At 40.1% G+C, this 26,290-nt stretch overlaps 1 protein-coding gene across 2 annotated transcripts in view; it reads right to left on the reverse strand.

Moving 5' to 3' along the window:
• Nucleotides 1-15,752, reverse strand: part of add3b (adducin 3 (gamma) b) — a 32,833-nt gene extending 17,081 nt beyond the window's left edge. The window contains exons 1-5 of one of the 2 annotated variants that reach the window (XM_037782808.1): nucleotides 15,564-15,752; nucleotides 5,781-6,030; nucleotides 3,758-3,902; nucleotides 1,807-1,958; nucleotides 1,061-1,141 (exon numbers count right to left, since the gene is read on the reverse strand). In XM_037782808.1, the coding sequence (XP_037638736.1) occupies nucleotides 1,061-1,141; nucleotides 1,807-1,958; nucleotides 3,758-3,902; nucleotides 5,781-5,981 (579 nt within the window). In that variant the 5' untranslated portion in view covers nucleotides 5,982-6,030; nucleotides 15,564-15,752. Of the gene's footprint in view, nucleotides 1-1,060; nucleotides 1,142-1,806; nucleotides 1,959-3,757; nucleotides 3,903-5,780; nucleotides 6,031-6,787; nucleotides 7,029-15,563 lie in introns of those variants that run through there. The other variant, XM_037782807.1, reaches the window with a different exon arrangement.
• Nucleotides 15,753-26,290: the final 10,538 nt, after the last annotated feature.

The raw sequence follows: 26,290 nt of genomic DNA on the forward strand, positions 1-26,290 counted from the left end.
ACAAACACTAGCCCCTTTCACACAGCCTGTTCAAGGCGGGACTGTTGCGCTGTTATTCCCCCTTGCGGTTCTGTATTAAAAGGTACAGAGACAGAATCGGGTTTGTTCCGCCGCTGAGCCACACACACACACACACACACTAGATGCTGACACTGTTGTGTTTAACGTCACGCCCCTTTTTCTCCCGTGATGCCGGCGTGCTATCTAAAATCACACACTGGGATAGTTTTATGCCGCCGTTGTTTGGTTCAGTGTGAAAAAAGCAAAGCCGGCGTAATGACGGATCTTCTTTACAACAGTAAAACCTGGCATATATTTACACATCCTATATTTTATCAACAATCATCAAAACGTAAATTAATTTTAAACATCCTAAAATAAAAAAAAATATATGTCACCGTCTATTTAATTGTAAATTACCTTGATTTAATTGAATTAAAAATGATTGATCTAATCATATTATATATCTGTCCTACAGATGCAAGCACTGTATTGCTGTGCTTATGTTTAATAAAGTAAAGTAAAGAGTCCAATTGGTTTCTGAGCACATGGCAATAAATATGTCCTTCAATACAAAGCTTTTCATCTTTGGTAGAACACAGTAAACACAGTAGTTATTTTTGGAGACAAATGATGACTCACACCAGAAAAAAATAAAAGGTAATAGCTATTATTATGTATGTTGAATAATAAACTGTATTTGAGAGAGACTAATTGTTTTTGAGCACTGCAGCTTATGCTGTTAGATACATCTAGAAATCTGTAGGAACTCTGGCAGAAACAGGCGTGGCAGACATAATGTATGTTCAAAACACACATCCAGTATTACCACCAGAGGTACTGTAGCATTCCCATTAGAATAAAAACACAACACAAATTCTTACTGCACTTATACAACCTATTCCTCACTTAAACATTTCAGGATCTTCATTCAGTGGACTATCAATGGCATTAATTGTGATTCCACCAAAAATATTTTGCCCAGTGCATGTTTTCATGACACTGCAGTCAGCACTCATGATTGGAAAATGACATCAAACAAACAGTTCATTGTGCTTACCAAATTAGCTGCCGTCACCTCAGGGAAAGACAGACCTCGTGGACTAATAAGAACATGGTCTTGCTCTTTACTGACACGAACCTGAAACAAAATAAACATTATTAAAATCCAAAACTTATCTAGGTTACAGTGAATTGAATAACATAATGTTACTACAGTGTTTGCTAAGCTCATACAGGAGAATCTAAGAGTGAGATATATAGGTATTTCTGACCCTTATGATGCCTCTGCAGGAGTGTTTCCCCCATAAATTCATTCTTGTCAGGGTCAAAAAAGCAGTAACGCCACAGGAGACCAAATCTCTACTCTTAAAAAAAGTTCTTCAAGCTGGGTTAACAGAGCAGGAAGAACCATTTCACAGATTCAAGGGTAGAGGAAACTCTGAACCACAAAGGAAAGCCCTCTTCACTCTGAAAAACTCAAAAATCGGTGTGTGGGTTGATAAATCTGACTTTCTAGGCTTTTGTCTTTGGGGAAAATCTGAGCTTTACATCTCGACATCGCAGGTGTTCATCACATATTTCAGCTTGAATTCCTGCTGTTGGGGAGCCGTACATATTCACAAATCTGACTTTTCCAAACCATAAATAATATATGGGCTCTGAAAATAAAGAGTTATTTCCCTTTAAGCCTCCCAGTAGCCAGCCAAACATGAGGCACACATAAAGATACACAAACCTTGAGCGGCATACATAAGCAGAATGTGCGCCGGAGCGGCAAGACGTTGTGAGTGGAGTTGTACTCACAGTAATGTAGGAGCTTGTAAAACGAGCCCAGCTGAAGAGGTCAACAAGCCTGTAGAGACTGGCCAGTCTGCAGCGACTCTGTTTCTCCCCTTTGGCAAAGGAGGGAGACTCGATGCCGTACAAGTCATTGACTGGAGTCACCATACCAACGCCTGCCACAAAACAAAACATCATCAGTAACTTGTGATACACCGACAACATTCAAATTAGCCTTTTTGGTAACATTTTATAATAACCATAATTTATAAATGGTAAGATGATAGTCAATAGTTATTTTACTGTTAAACAGCGAAATGATAATGTTTACTAATTATTATTAATCCTATAATTGATGTTATTTTTACAGTTTATTGTTGCACATATTATAACATTTTATATACTATATATTAGGGCTGTCCAAGTTAACGAGATAATAACGTGTTAACGCAAATTCGTTTTTAGATTGTAGGTTTAAAGCCAGAGAGAAAATACTGGTATCATATGACACTAGAAAACCTAAGGAATCCATTGGTACCAAACATGTCATACTAGCTTGTCGCGAAGGAGGCTAAATAACGTCCCAAAGTCATGCTAAATTTTGGCGAGGAAAAACTGGCATGACCATTTTTAAAGGGGTTCCTTGACCTCTGACCTCTAGATATGTGAATGAAAATGGGTTCTATGGGTACCCACGAGTCTCCCCTTTACAGACATGTCCACTTTATGATAATCACATGCAGTTTGGGGCAAGTCATAGTCAAGTCAGCACACTGACAGCTGTTGTTGCCTGTTGGGCTTGAGTTTGCCATGTTATGATTTGAGCATATTTTTTATGCTAAATGCAGTTTTGTGTTGTTAATTGATTTCGAATAATAAATATATATATACATATTTGCATAAAGCAAGCTTAGTTGCCCACTCCCATGTTGATTGAGAGTATTAAAAACTTGACAAATCTCCCTTTAAGGTACGTTTTGAAGAGATAAAAAATTTGCAATTAATCAAATTAACAAACAATTTCTTAAAAGTTTACAAATTATTTGGTAATTATTAAAAAAATACTTCATAGAGTATATAAAATGTTATAATGTTTGCAACAATAAACTGATAAATACTTTACTAATGTAATTGTTTTTTGTATCAGCTATGATACAATATATCATTTATAAACTAATAATTTCACATTACACAAACTAATTATAAAATAACAGAAATGATAGCATTACTAATACTGAGTAAGCATTATTAATTATCATTCCATTGTTTATTAACAGCAAAATAAGTAAGTTTAATTAACTATTAATTTACCATTTATAAACGGTGGTTATTATAAAGTGTTACCATATTTTCTTTCAAACAACAAAAACAAGGATGTTTACATGGTTTGCTTCCACAGTATATAAAAATACTGGGAGTCTCTACAGCTGAAGCTTAAAAAAGGTCTTTCACAGAATTCCCAATGAGAAACTGAAGGGTATTTTGGGGCTGTAACACCATATAAGGGCACTTAATGATACAGGACCCTATCTTTTACGGCCACTTTAGCTTTTTAAAAGGGCAGCTCTGCCTCTGCAACTTCCTAGCCGTTTCCCACAGTGACATTTTCCCAAAACATCTACAGTTTTGATAGTCAAACTCTTTTCAAATTGATCTTTTCAGGGTCAGAGTGCTCTGTGACCTCGACAAAAACACAAGGCAAAGACGTTACGCTAACCTAATCAGCATTGAAAACCGCTGTTAGTCATTACCAAAACTGGTCATGAGTGCTACTTAATAGAAACACTGACAATGAAGAGTCGACATCTTTCTGCTGTTTCAGGGTTGTTGTTCAGTGTCACAGGAATATGACAATTCAGCCTCTGACAATGAAGATATTCAGCCTGCGTAATGCACATAGAGCGAACACACTGAATGACAATCAGGCCCGAAGGGAGATAGATGGAGACATTCACACACAAACACTGCTACTCACTGATGGGCGAAGTCAGGGGGCCAGCCCCTCCCAAGGTGCTGGCCATGACCAGGTCAGCAATCTGTCTCAGAGCCAGGAGACCCGTAGGGGTGTTGCCCTTCGTCATCTGGTCCTGAATCAGGCCTTCCAACTCATCCTTAAACACCTGCAGACAAAAACGAAAGAGTTTTTCGTAAAGCTCAATTAACCCAGCAACACTAGATACGCAACCTAACCTCAACCTCATTCAGGAGCACAGCGTGCTTATTACGTCTGTGCACAAATCACCAAAGACCACTAGAAACCTCTTTGTATGTCTGTGAAAAGGGCTTGACTAGAAGCAGGGGGGATCACATTAAAGCTCACAATCAATTTTTGCCTCCAAGAGTAGCCTGTGAGTCTTGAAACAGCACTTTTTTTTCTTCCTCCTGTGTGCCACGGCTAAGCTCCAGCATTCTGCTTCATCCGACCATGGTTCCCATGGTGATGAGATGAGCTCCACTTGTTGGGCCTGTTATGCAATCGCAGATGAGTGTGGGCTCTTATTTCTTATTTCCATGCACTTCATTGCCATGTGTTTATTGCGCCTCCTTGTACTTCATCAAACCAGATTGCACTGCTCTGTTTCTGAGATAATGTCTGCTGCTGTATGTGGGTGCAGAATGAAAGGAAAAAATGCTACATTTAAGGCTACAACCACAGAATGTTTTCATTATCGGTTAATGGTTTAAAGCTATAAACCCATTTAAATTGCATGCTTTGGCCAAAACCCAAATATCTTGCAGTTTAAATTTGTGCAAAGACAAAGACAGCAAATACTCACATCTGAGAGGCCTAAACCAGAGAACGTTTGGCTTTTTGCTTGAAAAAGGACATAAAGTCTTAATCGATTATCAAACTTGTAGTCGCTAATTCGCTGTCAATCGACTAATCTTTTAATCGACTAATCTTTTAATTGACTAGCGGTTTCAACTCTAGCTTATAATACAGATACAGATATTGTGTATAATATACAACCCCACTTCAAAACACTATTCCTTTAAAGGGATAGTTAGGGTGTTTTGAAGTGTTGTTGTATGAGGTACTTATCCATAGTAGGTGTATTACTTACAGTAGGTGACGGTCGGCATGCCCCGAGCATCGAGAGACACAGGAGCACCGGAGCAAAGCAATGTACTGCTATGGACGGGGACGGCAGAAAAACTTATTTTAGCCACTTAAAGAAAGGATCACCTAAAAAATGTATATCCGTTTATGTGTACGATAAATTTAGAATATTTTCCGATGGCAAACTGAACTGAAGGTAAAACATATCTATGCTGTTTTTTGTCATCTGAGCCTGCTGGCTTTGGAGAGAGCATAGATACGTTTCGCTTTTAGTTCAGTTCCCCATCGGAAAGTAGAAGGAAAGAGCCGTCTGACAGCAAGATAAAGTGGTGAAAATATTCTAAATCATTTTTTTTTTAGGTGAGCCTTGCTTTTAGGTGGTTAAAATAACTTTTCCCTGCTGTCCCCGTCCACAGCACTGTATTGCTTTGCTCCAGTGTCGGTGCTTCTGTCTGTTTCTCCAAGCTCAGGGCGTGCCGACCGTCACCTACTGTAAGTAATACACCTACTACGGATAAGTACCTCATACAACCCCTACTTCAAAACACCCAAACTATGCCTTTAAGTAAGTAAGAACTTTCTTAGAATATGCATCCTCTTCTACCATTCAAAATAATTGGTTCGTACGCATAATCTGTAATAACACTGGTACAACACCAAAGACATGAAAACCGATATGTCAATATTTAAGCACACATACAGATGGAAGTGTACCTGTGACAGTATTTCATTACAGCTGAAGCGTAAACTCAAGCTAAACCCATATCATAAGCACAGCAGACTGCACGAAATGACCTTCACATAAACAAGATAAAAAACAATGCATTTCAGTCAGTCTCAGGCGAAGATCAGTATGCCTCTCCGGCTTTAAAAGCACTGCTGTTATTACTCATCCACGCTGAAAGCTTGTGTGTGGGAGGACCTGCAGGCTACGTACTGGACTCTGCAAGATCTGGGTGACCCTCTTCTTCTGCTCCATCATGTTGAAGTCCTGCTTCAGGTCCGGGGACATGTTCCTGCCGCGGAGGTACTCGGGGTCAGTCTCGTCCACGCGGTCAAAGTAGCTCTCCTTGGGGTCGTTGCCGGACAGGGACAGGGTGAGAGACCCCGCCGTCTGCCTCACCTCCACCAGACTCATGTCTTCTTCGCTGTGCGGCCTCCTCCTCCTCCTACTCTTCCTCTGAGATCTGTAAAAAGAGAGGATGAAATCATCACTTCGCATTCAGGCTGTCAAGGCAACGGGTGTTGTTTTAACAGAAAAAGATACTGTATGGGTGCTGGCGGTGACTCATGTAATTACAGGGATGGAGACACAAGCGAGGAGGACATTGTTATATGATTGATGCTGCTTTTTGTGAAGCTGTTGATGTGCAAAAAGGATGAGTTAGTCACTAAACATAATGCATGCATTTGCAAGTACAGTTCAATAACACAGCAATGAATGTGGACACCCTTACAGACCCAACAACTCTCATTCTCACTGGCTCTATTTTTTAGCTGAAAAGTTCACAGTCTCTTTCTCCTCTACAGAGATGAAAGCAGAAAGAAGAAGCCTCCCCACTGCTAAAGCATTGTCACCAGTAAACAAAAGGTATAGGCCTCAGTAAATTAGCAAGTTTGAATAGCAGTTAGCACCTTTATAGTGCTGCAGTGGTACCTGGATGTGTGGGGGTGGAAGTGGAGGTGGAGGGATACAGGATTGTGCCTACAAGAACTACATTACATCAGGCCTGCTGCAAAATGAAGTAGTATCACTACACCAAACAAAACCAATTGTTAACTTTTACCGCAGCTGTGTAAATGGCGTCAAAATAACAACTTTAGACAGTTTATAGTAGGAAAAGTAGGACATATTAGCCTAAAGGTACACTTTGAGACTTGAGCGCGAGAAAAAAAACAAAGCGAACACGAGGAGAAAACTGTTAACTGTAAGTTGACAATTACCTGAAACAAAAGTGCTCAGCTTCTGGAGGATGTTTCTTCTCCGACACAGGCTGCAGAAATGTGCGTAAAACCAGACGAATGTATCATTCCCGGTTCGGATACATTGTGTGGAAACAAGTTGGTGCTGCTACAGTATTAATCCAGACGGAGCAGACTGCAGCCTGCTGCGCGTGAGTACAGTGAGAGATGAAGAAGAAGAAGAGTGGCTGCATGGAGGAAGGAGGATGTGGGTGTGTTTGTGTGGGAAAAAGGAAAAGTGACCATGTGACTTCACTTATCCACCCACCAGCGGGCCTTATGTTATGTATGCAGCGGGACAAAGGAAGGAATGGCCACTCAGGATCAGCTCAGCTCTTCTTTTTTACAGCCAACTCTGTCGCTTATTATTCCTGCACTACACAGGGCTGGCTTGTAGTTTTGCGACCACATTTCACTGTGTATTCCTGCAGGAACTTGTTATACATTGGTACTGTTTGAAGCAGAGTTTGGGATTTTTTTTTTTTGATTAGTCTTCATCTCTCTATCTGTGTGTCTGTGTGTCTCTCTGATTCATTAACTCCTACCACTTCATTTCATAAATAACTGAGGCTCCTGTGTTTGCCACAGCCCCTCTCAGTAGAGGGGATTCATCAAAGCTTATATGGCCCAGCCATAACAAAACAGAGCACTTCAAAGCCAGAACAAGTGATTCCCTCAAAAAGTGAGCGCCTGCCTCCACCAGACAAAAAAGTTTCCCCAAAATATAGGATGTTTGCCCTCAACAAGCAATGAAACACAGATGTTCTCTCTAGGAAGGAAAGCCAATACTATTTCTGATTCTTTTATTCATATATTCTGATCACTTTCATATGCCAAATCCATTAATAGGGCTGTCAATCGATTAAAATATTTAATTGGGATTAATCGCGTGATTATCCAAAGTTAATCGTGATAAATTAACCGCACAAACAATGAAATAATAATAATGTTTACTAATTATTAGTAATGCTATAATTTATGCTATTTTAACAGTTTATCGTTGCACGTATTATAACATTTTATCTACTATATATAAGTATTTATTAATGATTATGAAATGATTTGTATACGTGTAACACATTGTTTGCAAAATATCTATAAACATTACATAGATAGATTGACCAGATATTTGTAACACTTTGGTGTAATGGTTAAAGGGACTGTTTGTAAGAATCAGAAATGCTTGTTAACAGCGACACCTGTGGCCGTTAAGTCAACGAAAGTCGGCGTCGGGCTCTCGCTTGCTCGCTCTAAATAGACGTGAACGAGCATTGATCAAAACAGTGAGGCGACGCGCGTCAGCGAAAACCACAATATCACTCTATATTTCACCTGCTAGGCAGTAATGTAAGCTGACCAGACGAAGGTCTTTCTGTGACGTCATGCACACTCGCGAGTGCCTTTACTTTCTTCAGCTCCGCTACAGGGCTAATAGTGTGCAACGATTGCTAACGTTCGGTTAGAAATGGAGTCCGCTAACGCCAACAAACGACCAGCCCCCATCACAACTCCGACTCCAACACAAACTCCAAGGAAGCACAAAAAAACTAAGTTTTATCTAGTGAAGCCCGTCTTGCAAAACAGGAATGTGACCGACATCGGGGGAAAACTGGGATCAACATCGGCCGGGCATTCGATTAATGGAGGGACCTTCGTTTGGTTCTGGGTATCAAAACGGACCCAGAACGAGCAAAATTCCTATTGGACAGGTAAGCTAACATTACAAGGGAAATATATAGTGATATTGTGGTTTTAGCTGTCAATCACATTCAGTCTTGTATGTGTTGCCTCACTATGTTGACTGATGCTCGCTCGCGTCTATGTAGTGCGAGCACAATCGCGAGCAGCAGGACGCTGACTGTCGTTGACTTAACAGCCACAGGTGTCACTATTAACAAGCAATTTTACATATAACCCCTTTAATGCATATGATTTGAATTATTTTAGTACGTGCATCACACTGAACTATATCACATATACAGTACATTTTTCCACCTCTTGGTCACTTTTAACAGTATCACTAAATGTGCTGGCTTTGCTGTCTTAACAGTCATATAGCACATAAGGTCATCTAATGATAACATAGCGATGATAACACCAGCTTATGGAGCCTCGTGCTAGGTCGTTTCAGAAAACACTTACACGCTGCTTGTCTTCAAGCAAATTAAATTGTCTCTCTTACTGTAAATAAGATCAAGATTAAAGCAAGAATGCGAAGCTGTGCAGATTTATCTCGCTATAAAAGAGCCTCCTCTCTTCTTCGCCACCTCTCAAGTCTTTTTCTGCCGTGCTGGCCGGTCTCTCCGGAGAGCATTGTAGCGATATTCAAATGCACTCCATATTAAGTGAAGGCAACTCTGGAATCTCTAATCTTCTCAGCGCCCTACTCCCGCCAGCCCACAGAGTTATTACCCCTTTAATCACGCACAATCAGACACACAAATATCTAGATTTTAGGAGTAAGAGAGAGAAGGATTGGATCACTGACTGACATAACAATGCCAGGAAACAGTGGAGTCTGGGAGGCGGAGCAGATATGTGGACATATGGCTTGATGTAATGAAAAGCAGAACTTTCTCACTCCAGAGCTGTGTGAACCCTGAAACCCTGCCTCCCCGTTTTTGGCAGAGCTCCCACCGAAACCACATACAAGCTTAAATGTCTCCCCACACACACACACACACACACACGTACTAAACACACACGCAACATCCTCCCACCAGCCAGCCCCCGCATTCTTGCTGACTATTTGAACTTTTCAGCGAGGGCAGTCTATCTCGGAAGCATTGACCAAATGTCAGGTGTTATTAGTCGACGTCTCATTCATACAGATTACGGCCGAGGATAATGATGTCCGCAGATAAAAGCGCACCTTTGTCTTGTCACAGACCGGCCACTCTGCTGGAAACAACCTCCACATGCAGACACACAAATGCTGCCTGGATCCACATTAAAAACCTGGGAGAGAAACATCAGTATAACGAGCAGTACCGTGTTGTGGTTGAACTTTATTTGAGCTTAAGGAAGTAGTCCGACGCTGTACTAAAATACGCAGGGAAGCATGAAGCCACCTTTTGACCTGCAGACTCTCTCTCATAATTTCAGTCTCATCTCTGCTGCTCATGGGTGTGAGGTGAGGTTTATGAGGCTGGTGCTTTATCTGGTTTCTGTGAAGCTGAGGGATCTTACATGATATAGCCTACAGACTGTTCAGTAAGGGTATATAGGGAGACTGCAGAGGAGGCCACTGAAGGCTCACGTTAAGGTCTGCGCTTTTGTCAACAAATTGGTAGAGTAACATATTAATATTGTATGGGAGTGCATGCAATGTAAATGGTAAATAAGTAGAACGGCGAATAAGCAGTAGGGGTGGGGCAAAATCGATGCAGCATAGTATATATATATATTTTGCGTGGCAATATTGTATCAATACACAGACGTCAAGTATTGACCTTTTATTATATAAACTATTAACCTCTTAACAATCTGAAGGCCCGCCGACAGGACCGGCCACTATTCTGTTTTTCAGAGGTTGGGCTGGCGGGCTCAGTATTAAAGTTATCACATGAAACTGGAGCATTATTTAACGTTCTTCCCAACAAGTTAACATGAGATGGTTGCAATCGATTCCTTAGGTTTTCTAAAGTTACGCTAAATTTTGGCAAGAAAAAACTGGTATGGCCATTTTCAAAGGGATTCCTTGACCTCTCACCTCAAGATATGTGAATGAAAACTCTGAGATGTACTGAGTGCTTGTAACTGCAGTTGGACGGAGTCCAGGAAAAATTTCCCCACGGGGACAATAAAAGTAAAAGTATATCTTAAAACTATATCTTATTAGATAAAACAGATGTTGACAAACTACGTAATTTGCAGTTGAAAAAAGGTAATAAATGGCAATATATTGCAATATATCTGGTCGCATATCACAAAATGTTTAAAATAGCCATACGATCGTATCGTCCCTACACTTCCCACGTAATGCAACTCAATAGTGTGTTTCATTAGACCCTCCTTGCCTGGTAACGATGCATGTCTTTCAAAGGCCTCATCCCTAATTTGCAACTCAGACTTTGTAAACTGTTATACATTTGTTTTCTCCAAGCCCAGCTGAGACTGACATCATCGGGGTCATTTTCTCAAATTTGACAAAAGCTCCTTCAGAGCCACAGAAGACCTTCTACAACTGTATTCACAGTTTGAGTAAAATAGTGCTCCTCTTGTGACAAACAAACTGATCTTTGTGTGCTAAATTGGTGAAGTCTCCCTTTAAATGTTTTGTTACCAGCAGCAACAGCGACGCTGGTATTGTCTTCACCTTGTGAGTCAGTGTGTGAGTCATCATGGGCAAAACGTGGTCCTGGAGACACATACAATACCACAGAGGTGGTTTTGAGTACTTTGCCAGCTTCTTCAGTGATTGAAGCTGTATTTTTCTCATTTTGTCAATCTAACTGATGACAGCACGTTATTTAAGGTTGTGAGGGCTGTTGGTTTTTGTTGATTGGTGTGTCTAAATATGCCGAATTATAATTTTATTGGTTATTGTTGTACAGCGATTAAGCAAAGACAGCTAATATGTGCTAACGTCAGTTGTCACTGGTTGCCACGGTATATATTCAAGTATTCTGCAGCCTGATGGAGACACCAGTGTCAGTGCGGCCAGGCATGGCAGAGGCAGCCTCCTTTTATCGCTGAGCACTCGAGATTGGTACCGGAGTAAAGCCGGGCGCTTACCATCAAACTCAGCCATTTATCAGCTTTTTCCACACTAACTGGCAACTTGATCGCTGTCAACACAGAGATACCACGTGATACCTACGTAGTTATACTATTGGCTCACAAGTCTTGTTAGCAGTGGGAACCAAACATATCTTCCACAGATAAAAACAAAACATTCATTTGTTGGACCCGCCAAAATATTTAAAATGATTAATTCACACTTATAGTAATCTTTTTTAGGAAAAGCAGTACTTTTATTCAGCACCTTTCTAAATGCTCCGTGGAGGTATTATTTAAAAGGAATCATTCATCTACATAAAAAATGTTATCTGTTAGACCTTTAATCTACCGGTTCATCTGTGATCATTGTTAGGTCGGCACAGAAAATATTGCTAGCTCGATGCAAAACGCAAACAGCATTCATTAATTTTCATGCCTCATTTTTTCCCCCACGATTCTTTGATAGATAGCTGTGGACTGTTTTATTCTCAGGTCATTAATAATAATTTCAACACTCATGATTTGTATTAATACTGGACTACATCAAAGCAGACTTTAGGTGACAGTGTTTGGCTCATTGGATATTATTGCAATGACTTAGTTAAATTAAACAGCCTCTCTTACAGCTGTAGAATTTTGTGGAATGAAAAGAAACAGTTTGTCTCTTTCTCTGGAAGCTGCAGTCTCGTCTTCAAGCTGACGAACCATGGTCTAAATTCAGCCTGTACTCTCGGGTACCGCAGATGTCACCAAAGTACTGCAGGACAAGAATAATACATGTCAGAGCCTGCTTTCAGAGAATCTTTGTTATGGAAATTATGTATGAAAAGACTAAATCATCATCCAGGTTTATTGGGACCACTCAGAAAATACATTCAGAGCAACAGACGTACGTTTTTATCATGATTGATGTGGAGCGGGAGAAAAAAGAAGACAACTTTGTCTCAGGCCTGTTCCCAGCGCGGTTGCCACGGTAACCAATGCTTATGTTGTCTCTTTTCTGAGGCTGAATTAGGCGAAGAGTGAATGGCTGCCAGATAACGTCCACTTTTACAGACAAGAGGATGTTCTCTGCAAAATGCATGAAAAAAAAAAGAAAAGGAACTCCAGCAGTTCATAGAAATACAATGAGGAGAAGCACATATAACACAAGTTTATTCTGCCTCCTTGACTGATTGTTCTTCCTTGTAATTAGAGCACGAGGGAAGGGGTCATTGTATTCCCTCATTAACCAAAGCCATTCTCTATTGATTTCCTAGAAGATTGAAATCACAACTGTTTCCCTTCCAACTACAGACATATTTGAAATATTGGCCATTTTAGAGTGTTGCCAGCCGCCTCCCTGATAACCATTTCTGGTGATTATACTTCGGTCACTGCAGGGCACCTTCTTTATCAACTCAACCTGACCCCTGACCCCGAGTGCAAGCTAAATGACCGATCGTTTAGAGGCATATGGCAGCACAGTTATCTGGGAAGCTTGAGATTTGTTTCCAGATCCAAATACTTAAATATAATTTCACCAGTAGTCTTCCGCCCTCAAAAACCTGAATGTGATTGTGGAGCACAAAGAGTTGTAGACCACATTTGACATGCCTGTAATAGGGGAGAGCGGGGTCGGTTGGGACAGGAGGACAGTGTTGACAGAGCCTTTTTAGCCAGTTAAAAAGCAACTATGCCATTCACCATGCTCATAGTCACAGTGGCAGTTCTAGGAATTTTTAACTGAGGTGGCCGACTCTTCAAGTAGTCTGTGAGCAGCGCTTGAGGTGGAGAAAAAACAAGTGGCAGTACTCTCTTAATCATTATACATGTCGACTTATTCCTATTTATTCATTATTTCTTTAAGCATGTTATACTGTGTCAGTCATAATCAGCTGTTTTTTTTATTGCTTTTATTATTCTTGGGCTATGCATCTTCTATAATAGGCCTATAATACTCCAATGATATTTCGATAGGAACATTATAAGGTTGAGCTGGTGTGTTAAAGTTCTTTCCGGTGTTATTTGTAGCCTATAGTCGAGTATCATTCAGGTTTTTGGAGCAGTGTCCCAGTCAGGATGCTCCTACATATTATGCAGCAGGATAAAGAGACACATTCTGAATTTCTACAGTAAATAAAAGATACTAGGATATATTTGGTTTGGGGGTCCTCCCCTATTAAAATTTGAAGATTTCTTTTACTTAAAACTAAAATTACATCATTTTGAACCATCATCATTACTAGTTCAATTATTATTTTATTATTTACACATATCACAGCCTTTGTCTGAACATGTCATTCTTTTGGAAATGTTTGCTCTAAAAGAGCAGATTCAGAAAACTTTTAGATAATGTTTCAATAATTACATTTGTTCACAAATAAAAAAAAGTTATGACGAACAGTTCACTAATTATTTCACAAAAAGGACGTGGACATTGTATTGATATATTACAGCACCCTTGTTTTTACCCAGTTATCTGTGCTATTCTCCAGTCATTCTGTCATGCAGACAATATAATTAAGTTGATATCATTTTGCTTAGATTGGTGTTTATGAAAGGCACTGTCTAACTTAATGGACATTTGGAGAAATGACTTATCAGAGCATTATGTAAACATCTATAATGTCAAACTCCTGGGAATGGTCTATTTCCAAAAAGCACAATCAAAAGTTGCATAGAGGGATGTAGCTGTACGTCCTTGATTAGAAACAAGAGCTTCTCTGTAGTTTTCCAGGGATACTGTACGTTAAAATACACATTTGCATTAAGTCAAACTTGCACACAGAGCTTTTGCATCAACCTTGCGGAGAAGGTTGAGAGAGAGAGAAGAGAACTTGTACCACAGAGGGTTTTTTTATATCTCTGCTACAAAACAATGCCATTGTTTTGATAACTTCACACAGAATATATCGCAACTTGCTAAAAATGGTCCTGCTACACTCCCACAGCAGGGTGGGTGGCAACAACAGAGCACACTTTGAACCTGAAACAATTTACATTGTTACAGTTGGATCGGTGCCGTCGCTGCTTTTGGGTGTAGAACCCGCACCGGCACACACACACATGCACGTAATCACACACACACACACACACACATTGCAGTGGTGGGGAAAGAGACAGACTGTTTACAGAAATGGAGGAGCTGGCTGTAGTCCCTGCTGTGGTTGTCTTTGGATGGCCTCCATGTTGGAGATCTAGTGTTTAGTGTGTGGTTCACTTTAACTCAGGGCTGAGGTAACGGTCTGGTTAACAGTTCCCTCATATGTGTCACATTGTAACGAACACTGGGAAAATTAAGTGTTCATTTTCAATTTAGTAATGCTATAAAAATTTTTCCTGTGAACCACTAACATTTATACAAAAAAACTGACATTTAATACAAACTACAAAAATATCCAAATTAAGTGCGATAAAAGAATGCCTTTTATTATGAAATTCACTGAGCGATGAGTTGATGACATCATAAAACTTAATCTAACGTAAAATTAATAAAATGGAAACTGTGTAAAAATGCGAACAGGAACAATCCATCGCACGGTTGAGAGGGTTTTGGGTCACGACCTGCCTTTTCAGTTTTATGGCTGTCTATAACTCACATCACCAGGCACACATATTATGAAATCCTGTTTCTGCCTGAGCTCCACATCTTAAGTCAACAAATGCTTGTTCATGTTTCAAGAGGGGATGACATTAATTGAAAGCAGCTGTTTGAAGCCTCTGCAGCTGGAGTTGACAGAGCAGCTGCAGACAGGCCGGTTTAGCAATGAAGATCTACAATGTTAGAGTTAGAAAATGCTGTAAAAAATAGACGTAATCAAGTCTTAAGGCAAAACAAAGTGTCACAATGTCTTAGAAATTTTTTCCACAAAAACATGTATCATCATAAAGTATCTTTTATCTGCTATCAGCGCATTGAAAATAACCTCTTACTCTCCCAAAGCTTCAAAGCCCACAAATCACAAAATCACACCATGATAATGTAAATGCTTTGTTTTAAGCTCCAGCAAATGCCTGCTTCAATGGGTAAAATAGGTATAAAAATACAACTTACAGCGTTGGTCGTTTTTACACTTATCCTGCAGGAGAATTCTTCAGGTTTTACTTCTAACTCCCACGGTTCCAGCAGTTGCTAGCTGTTTACATTATCACTTTGAAGGGGGTCATCTGGTTTTCCCAGAAGAGAGGCAACTGCTGCTTTGCCTCTGATCTCCTGAACTCCCCTCAGCTCCTCTGTGACGGCGGCTGCCTAGTCTCACAGGAAAGCAAGGATACTTGTCAGAGGAGGTTCTGGAGACCAAGCTTTTAGATGGGACTGGACTGGACTGAAAAAAATGGGAGGGACAAACTTCCACCCCCAACATATAACTATATATACTTTATCCTTCTTTGCTGTAATGCTGGCTAATTTCCCTAAATCACATGACTTAAAGCACAAAAAATTATTTTTTTTGATGATAATACTAAATATTTTATTAAGCAGGAATTACTTGAAAATCTGTATCTAATCATAAATGTTGGAAAACTGCAGCAATCTCCTGCCAGGCATATTTCCCTCTGCATATTGAGCGTGCTTCATGTTTCTAAATTTCGCTGTCGAGGAGGACATTGCACACAGTGAATGCTTGCCCGCTATCACCTCCTCCCACATACTCTCTAACAGTGAGTGAGTGAGTAGGATGTGCTGCTCTCCCTCTTTACTGCACCTCCTGAATACATCAGGCGGTATATATGTGGGATGCAGACCCATGATAGGTCGGTCTGGATGCATTTGGTCTTATCAAAAAAACAAGAGCACTTAAAAACCCATCAGGAAACACCAAGAGAGGGAAATATGTTAGATTCTTGTGTGGATTCCAGCTCGACAAGGCTCTGCTGTGATATCTACAATATGATATCTATAATATTTATGTTCTCGATAAACATAGATATTATCCATCTAATGGATATCCAGATGTTTTGGGAGAGAAACCAACAGGAAACCGCCCTCTGTTGATTTTATTTGAGTTGGCAGCAGCTGATGAGTTAAATTTAGACGTTTTCTCTTTTCCTCCCCACCACGCTGTTGTTGTTGTTGTCTTTGCACAGGCTGATAAAACATTCATTTCCTGAGCTTTCTGTAGCTACTGAACCACACCCACAGCCAAAGAGTGCACCCGGCGAGGTCAAAGGTCACAGTCAGATGAAGAGTAGTTATTAAAATAAACATCCAAATGGCGAGGCTCAGACACTTCCTCCATACCACCATAACTTTGAGCAGTTATTACATTTTTGTTATACCAACCAACACACAGACGCACACACCTACGCACACACACACACAGAGACACCGACACACTCAGAGAAAGTTTCTAAAATGATGCCATGTCTGGTGAAACTTGTCAAACAATATTCCTACACTACACTGCCATCTAGTGAGGACTCTGCAAACATAATGACAGTAAAAGATGTCACTTCTCCTCCTGAATCTCCTCCTGTCACAAACTATCTCGTGCTCTCTTTCTCATTTGGGTTTTGGACAGGCTGAACCAGCTATCTGGAAAATCGAGAAAATAAGAAGCTCAGGGCAGTGGAGGCGGGGAACGTCACTCTGTGGCTGGTTAGTAGCCCTGGGCGGTGAGGTTTCGTGCTTCAGATTTGGGTAAAACATACTTCAGTGTGTTTCTGTGAGGACTGCCAGTCAGATGCTCTGTGTTGCTGACGTGCCGAGGAGAGTCAAACTGCAACTGCAAGTGTGTTCATTTTTACTTTTAACTTATTTCAATCACTACATTTTGTGTGATTAAGATACTTGAATCAGTTTAGTGAGAAAACAAGACCAGAAATAATAATAATAACTTTATTTATATAGCATTATCTAAAACAAAATGCTTTACAAAGACATAGAAAGCAAGATAAATTAACGGATAGTAAGAAATAAAAATAGAAGCGTCAAAATGACAAGCGTGGTATGAATTACTAAAACACATTAACAAGTAGAGCAAAAGCAGAAGAATAACCGATTTAAAAGAACAATGTGTAACAATTAGGAGGATCTTTTGGCAGAAATGGAATATAATATTAATAAGTATGTTTTCTTTAGTGTATAATCACCTGAAAATAAGAATCGTTGTGTTTTTGTTACATTATAATGAGCCGTTTATATCTACATATGGTACAGCTGCCATGTTTCCCCAGTAGCCCAGAACAGCCAAACTAAACACTGGCTTTAGAGAGAGACATTCGCGTTTTCACGTCGGCCTTCTAGTCTAGTTGGATGCCGTCAGATCGTACACACTGCACCTTTTAAGAGAAAGCAATTCTGAAAAAGTGCGTTTTTAAGAGAGGTTTGAAAAACGAAACAGAGCTATAGCCCGCCTGATCTCCTCCGGCAGGTCGTTCCAGACTCCCGGGGCTCAGACTCCAAACGCCAACCGTGCTTTAAAATTTAAAAATCCATTCTGAAACGTACAGGTAACCAGTGTAGAGATGATAAAAGAGACGCTATTTGGACTCTTCTGATGGATTTTGTAAGTAGTCTTGCTGCAGCGTTTTGAACTAGTTTGGAGAGGTTATATGGGGTGAGACAGGAATACAGCGAGTTACAGCAGTCTAAGTGGGATGTAATGAAAGCGTGGATGACAGTTTTTTAGATTCTTAGCAGATAAAAAAGATAACATTTTGGAGATATTACAAAGTTGCACAAAGCATGATTGAATGACTGACCTCAGCTGTTGGCCAACTTTAAGTTTGTTATCAAAGATAGCACCCAGATTTGGGTTTTGATGCAGCAGGATAGTAGGGATGCACCGATCCAACTTTTTCAGTCTCAATACCGATATAGACACCTGGGCTTTGGATATCGGCCAATACTGACCGATCCAATACTATTGTTAATAATTAATTAATAATCCGTATGCCTCACTGTGTGGAAGTGACTGGGAATCCAAATTCCAGTTTATAATGTGCATAGTATATAAACATTAGTTTAGAGCCCGTTGCCATTCATATGATCCAAGAGCTGCCCAGCAACTATTTTTTCCAAGACCTTAGCCAGAAATAAAGTTTAGATACTGGGTGGAAGTTATTCAAAACGGATGAAAAGTTTTTTGAGAAGAGGTTGAACTGTACATGATTTTTTTAAAAATCAGGCACTTGACCAGATAAAAGTGAGGAATTAATAATGGCTAGGTCAAGGGTTGCAAGGTTGAGTTGGAAGAATGTCTAGTGAAAAGGAGAATCATTTGATTTTAGTAAAGACATTGGTTAGATGCTTAGTAGTGACAGTGACTGACTTGAATGCTAGCAGGGTGAAGGGTGTTATGAAGCAAAGGTCAGGGAGAGTTTGAGAGGGAGAGATAATTGTATTCCTAACAGTTAAAACCTTATTAGAGACAAATGATAAAAATTCTTTACATTTCTCAACTGAAGGCTCAATAAAAAGTGGTTTTGTGGTGTAATATCGAAGAGGCGCCTGGAGTCATGTTTATGTTTAGCTATAAGATCCGAAAAATGATTAGAACGTGCACTTTTAACTTCCAAGTTACATTTTTTTCCTGAGATCCTTCAGCCTTTCAAGATGAATGGGAAGTTTTGTAGTCCTCCATTTGTGTTCTGCTTTACGGCAATTTGTCTTTATTAAATTCATTTTATTGTTTTGCCAGGGCTGAGTTGGCATTTAAGGCTAAAAAATGGCACAATACCACTAGCAATTCCAATTAGACTGTCAATCGATTGTAATATTTAATTGCGAAAAATCACATGATTGTCCACAGTTAATTGTGATTAAGCGCAAATTAATCACACATTATTTATCTGTTCAAAATGTACCTTAAAGAGAGATTTGTCAAGTATTTAATACTCTTATCAACATGGGAGTGGGCAAATATACTGCTTTATGCAAATGTATGTATATATTTATGATTGGAAATCAATTAACAACACAAAACAATGACAATTATCATCCAGAAACCCTCACAGGTACTGCATTTAGCATAACAAATGTGCTCAAATCATAAAATGGCAAACTCAAGCCCAACAGTAAAAACAAAAGCTGTCAGTGTGCCGACTTGACTAAGACTTGTCCAAAACTGCATGTGATTATCATAAAGTGGGCATGTCTGTAAAGGGGAGACTCGTGGGTACCCATAGAACCCATTTTCATTCACATATCTTGAGGTCAGAGGTCAAGGGACCCCTTTGAATATGGCCATGCCAGTTTTTCCTCGCCAAAATTTAGCGTAAGTTTGGAGCGTTATTTAACCTCCTTCCTGACAAGCTAGTACGATATTAATGGTACCAATGGATTCCTTAGGTTTTTCTAGTTTCATATGATGCCAGTATAGCTCTAAAACTGAGCCCGCTACAACCTAAAAATTTCAAATTGCACTAATGCGTTGAAGAAATTAGTGGCGTTAATGCGTTATGGTGTTAACTTTGACAGCCCTAATTTAAATGTGACGGGAATCTATTAGATTGTTATATGAAGTTATTCAAATATGCACTATGAATCATACATATTAGAGGTCAAAGAAGTCAATCCTTCAACTATATTTTGCATCAGTTTTCATAGCAACTTGTTCATAGCAAATAGATTTTTTTCCCCTCCGGCAACCTTTTAGTGAATATCAGATTCATGAGTATTTAAGCATAAACATGGCTTCAATATATTAAGGATCTTCTTCAGGTCACAGAGGAAAAGTGGTGACATGATCACAAAAATTGGCTTCAGCGGGACATCACGTAGCATTATGAGGGAACATGTCAGGTATGTTGATGTAACGGATGTGACAGAAACGGCAAAAATAACTCGGTTTCATCTGTCATAGACTGTTATATAAGCTCGACTTTGAAATGCATGAATGGAACCAATGAGCGGCAATGAGCTGAACTTTTCAAGGAGTTATTAAAATTGGATCAAATACATATTCTGCTATGATGTGGGTCTAATTCTCAGATCTGAATCCTACAAAGCGATAAGTTAAAAAATGGATTTTGCCCTCTTGAGGAGAATATTGCGTGTGTTTCAATGAGGTATTCATCACTGACAACAAGCTGGCTCTGAAGCTTAAGAGCGACACATGTTAAGAGATTTTTCAGCAGATATTTTATAGAGGAACGCATTTGTACTAGTGACTGTGACTTGTCAGAAGCACTTGCATCAAACCTGAGCGTCACCTTAACATGTAACCAATCACACATCACCTTTGAAAGGCTGATACGTGCAGCGCATCACCTTAATCTAGCAGCGGAAGGCTGATCATCTGACGGCAGTGGCAGAGAGAGTCTGAGACAGATGAGGTGCCTCTTGTCAGGAAAGAAACGCTGGAGATGAGAGCTCTGGTTCTTTTCTCGAGCTGCTTTCATGTAGGCAGCAACACCAGCATGCATGTTTGACTCTGATGCTGTTAACTTATCACAGAGCCACAACAGTTTTGTAAATAAATCAAAGCTTCTCCCTTGGGGCTGCAGGGCTACGGTCTTTGTATTCAAGAGTCTTTGCAGCTTGCCATTCTTGTGTTGTGCTCTCGTCATTCGAGCACTCGCCAAGACGTTTGCTTCTTTGGTCACTTACACCCACAAGCTCCTTTCGACAGAAACACACAGATAGGGTGAAAATGTTAATCAGACTCCCTTTATTGACTGGCTGGACTGCTCTTGGCTCCCTGCACCCCACTAACCAGAGCTCAGCGTCCGCCCCACTCGCCACATGCAGAGCGAAAGAAGAAGGGCTCTGATCTAAAAGGCAAAGCCCCAACTGGGGTTTCACTTTATGTTGGAAGGACAGGGTGCTGTCAGACCATATTCCCAAGTACTTGAAGAGGCTGTCTAAGGCACAAAGCAATTAACTGTTGTTGTGGTTGCGATGGAGCCAACTGGGATGCGCCGCTGCCTTAATTATAGATAGATTTAGTCCTTCATTGATGTACCCTAACTGATAGCATAATTCTTAGCCCTCATTTTCTATAATTTTTTACTGTGCATATTATGTTTAGCCTCACGATATCTGGAAAAATGGGGAAAAAAGCTATTCACTTCTATAATGGCATTCATTAGCGGTGTGCTCCAGCCAGGTAATTTGCCTGACAACAGACAGCACTATAGCATTAATATTTGAATGGAAGAGGACTCACTCCTAAAATGACCCAAGGTAGCCTAATGGTTGTTGCAGATGTAGTGTAATTTCCTTCTGCAGCACCATAATAAAGACAAAAATAGCCTCTTTCTTTAAACAATTATGCCTCTGTCATCCCAAACAATAGCAATGGACACAGACAGGTTCACTCAAGAGGACATGAGGCACTTTTCCCTCTCTCTAGCACTCTGGCTTAGTCTGTCGTTGAATTACCCCCTACACTGCGACACAGATTGCTAAAGCCTGCTAGTTTGAGGAGCCACAATATCTCCTGAGGTGACTCCGAACCTTAATTACCCCAGGAACAGAGGCATAGATGGATATCTAAGACAGAGTCTCACTGAGTACCGCGCTGCAGAATCCCTGTAAGGCAATTACTACTTCTGCAAAGAATGAGGAGGCAGGGGTAAAGAAAGGAAAGCAAACTTCATTAAAATGGAAAACATTAAAAGCATATCCCCTCCTGTGATCATCATTTTCTTGTCCTGCAGTTCTCTAAACCTGGCCGAAACCCAGACTCACAGAGGCATCAGACTCGGTGGTATCAAACTGAGAGGGACTTTGAGACTGCAAAGCTCCGCCAAAACCTGCCCGCACCAACAACCACACTCGGAGACATCATTCCTGTCGTGTCATTTTATAACTTAAATTGATTCCTCAACCCTGCAAACATATACCCTCAGCATTTGGAATCAAGCCTCTATCTGCCTTAAATTCATAGTTATGGATTAGAAACAATAACTGTCTAATGGTGGAAATCCCAGATCTGGAGCACTGCCCAAATGTAATCAATTGTTCTTTGGCTCAAGGCCTACCTTTATCTCAGATAATATCATGTAAATCCATTTATACATTTTGAGATATTTACTTGAACATAATAACTAAGAGGCAAAGACATAACCCCGTGAGTGTAGGTAATAAAAGAGCTGGTTTGAGATAAATATTTAACACATGCTGAGAAACTTTCTATGTTTTCTAGGTCAGCGAAGGGTTTCTAACATAGGGTTTTAAAAACGTAATTATTTTCTAGTTATTTCTAGTCGAATAACAAGGGAACATGTCATTAAAAGTTACTTTCGCCGACTTTTAATGACTGAGATGATGATGTGGATGATCACTCCTCTGAGGGCCGTAATACTTTGATATGCCATATAAGTGAGAGTGATGCAAGAACTTTGTAATGTAAAACAATGTTGAGAAGGAATTTAATGTTAGGATGTGTGAAGCCCATTCTCTCACAGACAGCGCAATTTGTTACCTTTTTATCGTCCCCAGAGTGCCCAATTATTTGTTTGATCTTCCTGGGCTTTTTCAAAGGAACAAAAGTGTTTGTGATCTGAAATACCACGCTGAGTTTTTCACGCAACATACCTGGTCATTTGGATTCATATTTGAGAGATCAAAAACGGTTTTTGACGTTGTTTCAGCTGTAAGAAAAGGAATATTTTAGACTGGTTTGCAGCACAGTGTCCTCTCAACATCCACGTTTTGAATAAACACGTCTCCTTCTTAGAGGAGGATGTAATTACTAAAAAAATGTAAGCGCATATGTCTCCTGGTTATTTTCTCTCAAAAATCCTTGAGGAGAGTGTTCAGACTATTCAGCTATAATGTGCAGCGGCAGCACATGTCCAACTAGCACCTGAGCTTGATCCCGGGGTGGCTCTTGATGTGATTATCATTGAATTCTTGAGGGTTTTCACTGCGCGAGAAGACTTTGCGTTACTGTACTGTAGCAGAACCATTTAGCTCTGGGTTGCGTTTAGTGAGGAGTGGGAGTGGGCAGGGACATAAATGGTTTATCTAACCTTAATTTAATGCTGTGTTTTGCTGCCCCTCATCAGGCTGGTTCATGTTCAAGGAGCCAACACTTTTCATTATTGGGTGTCAAGTGAGGACAGCTGTAAGAAAATATTAAGTTTGCTGAAGCTGACTTTGCTTTTGTCACATTTTCCTTCTTTCGTGTCTTTGATTTAACAAGACAAAAGTTGCTTCCAAAATTTCATACTAACATGCTATTAAGTAGGCTAAAACAGTATGTGCGATTTTTTAGTATGTCCGAAACCTTAGTATGAAACCAATAATATGCGAATTGCATACTATTTCCGGTGAAATAATAGTTTGCAAACACTTGACGGTAACCCATCCGCGGCAACAGTAAACGGTCAAAGAAAGTGGGCCGGGAGTGACTGTGGTGACGTTAGTGTAAAGAGCGAAAAGACACACTAAGGGCGGGCGTGAGGAGAGGTGGATGGGTCCAACAAACACAAGGCCTCCATCCAGGAGACCACTGTTCGTGTCCCGTGCGTTAAGTTTCACTTTCACATTACAATCAGCTGTCCGTTCGTGTCCCGTGTTTACAATGTTCAGTTTCATTTTCACTTTTCAAACGTGGTATAGTTTTAAGCCCAACCATGTAGTTTTTTTCCTAAACATAACTAAGTGGTTTTGTTGCCTAAACCTAAAATGACGGCAAGGGTAACTATAGTGGTTTTGATGCCAAAAATAAAGTGATGCCAAGGTGCATGACAAAGCGGCGGTATTTGATGAGTTGAGATGATATCTGTACACATTTTATGCCAATCCATCTTGTAGATGTTTAGATATTTTACTTGGAAAAGAGAAAAATTTTGACCCGCTGGTGGTGCTACATGAAAAGTAAGGGGATGAACAAAGTCATCAGGATTCATCCTCTGGAGATCGTGACTGTCTGTACAAAACGTCATAGCAATTGATCTAATAGTTCTTGAGATACTTCAGGGTGGACGGAAGTGGTGGACTGACCGACAGAGATATATAGGACGTTATTTCTAAAAACATAATTACTTTCTGTGTGAACCCTCCATCGAGCTGGAGTCTGAGCTGATTTGTGGTTGCAACACTAGCAGAAAGTGTGAGTCACTTTGAGACAAGTTGCTGTTCTCCCCTGCAGGTGCTTTTGTTCTGACCAACGAGAGCTCCACTGGTGGAGAGGAGCTGCCAGCAGGCCTCTGTGATCGAATTGAGCCTTGTGTACTGCTGGTGCCTATGCATCATTAAAGATGAAAGCAGAGAGGGAGTCACGTACTGTTTTTAGGATAGAGAATAGGACCATCAATGCAGATCACAGCAAACACAGTCTCCTGAGTTGAAACTTCACTTAACTTTGGCCACAGCTGACAGTTTAGATCCCCAGATACAATTCATGTCTGGCAACACACTCAAGAGGAAATGAGAGAATAGGCTTAATGATTTTCTCTTATGTTGAAAGGATTGTTAAACCAAGTGTGAAAGCATTCAATATCAATATTCGGGAGGTTTTCATTATTCACGAGGCAATTGTTGATGCAGCTGTGTGTTGAGGAACTGCGTTTTGATAGAGGATAAAGAACTGGACACGAGGTTATTATCACAATGACAAAAAATGCATTCTGGGGTATTTTTCACCAAACACAAAGCAGCGAGTTAAACCACATTGTGAATAGATTTGTCGGATGCATTATCAGACAATGCTCAATCATCTTTCAGAAAACTCTTCCTGCCCTCAGGGACATTAGTGCCGTTGTGTATATCAGTGTTGCAGGTATTGTGTTTCAAGACAGCAACAGCAAAATAAGATATTTTTTTTATAGGCTATGCTATCATTTTTCAGCATTTCAACATATAATGAAATCCTGTCACAGCTGTATGCACTGCTGGCAAAGTCGGGCCATGTGTGCATGACTGTCATGGATATTTGTTATCTGTATTGTGACAGTTCCGACTATCTCAACAATTTCATGCAGTCGATAAAAACTATACATCGCATACTTTTTCAAATGCAAAAGTACAAGTGCCGGAGGTCTCTCTAAAAAGCTGCAGCTTATTCAAAACTCTAAGTCCTCACAAGACAGCACATCTCTCCGGTTCTCAGATCCTTGCACTGGCTTCCTGTTTGTCAAAAAAATTGATTTTAAAATACTACTATTGATTTTTTTATTAAAGCGCTGGATGGTTTGGCCAAAATTCATGTCAGATCTGTAGCTGTGTTATGAACCGTCCAGACCTCTCAGGTTGTCTGTGGGGCAGGTTTGCTTTCTGTCCCCGGAGCCTAAACTAAACATGGAGAGGAAGCATTCAGTTTTTAGAAGCATTCATCCACATATCTGGAAATCTGAGGTCTGCTCCAACTCGCAGTTCTTTTAAATCAAAGTTTAAAATGTTTCTGTTTGCTGCTGCCTTTCTAGAGAAAGCCATCTAGGGATGGCAACGTCCACCAGTCTGTCCACCGCTTTGGAATGAAAAAGACTGAAATATCTCAACTACTATAAGATGGATTGCCAAGGCATTTTGTGCAGACAGTCATGATCCCCAGAGGAGGATTCCTGCTGGTTTTGGTGATCCTATGACTTTACCTCTAGCACCACCATGAGGTTGACGTTTGTGGTTCAGAGGGAAATATCTCGACAACTATTTCATAGATTGCCTTGAAATTTGCTACAGATATTCAAGGTCCATAGAGGTTTCATTCTAATGACTTTAGTAATCCTCTGACTTTTTCTTTCACGTCTTTTTCTACTTTCGTTTGTGTTTGTCTTGTTTTAACACTTTGAATCCTCTTATTTTTGAAAGATGCTATACAAATGAACTTGCCTTGCCTAAATGCTGGGGGGAAAAAACCCCCCAAAACATTCAGGTATTTAAATTAA

The sequence above is a fragment of the Sebastes umbrosus genome, chromosome 10, assembly GCF_015220745.1.
Source record: "Sebastes umbrosus isolate fSebUmb1 chromosome 10, fSebUmb1.pri, whole genome shotgun sequence".
Classification (NCBI taxonomy): domain Eukaryota; kingdom Metazoa; phylum Chordata; class Actinopteri; order Perciformes; family Sebastidae; genus Sebastes; species Sebastes umbrosus.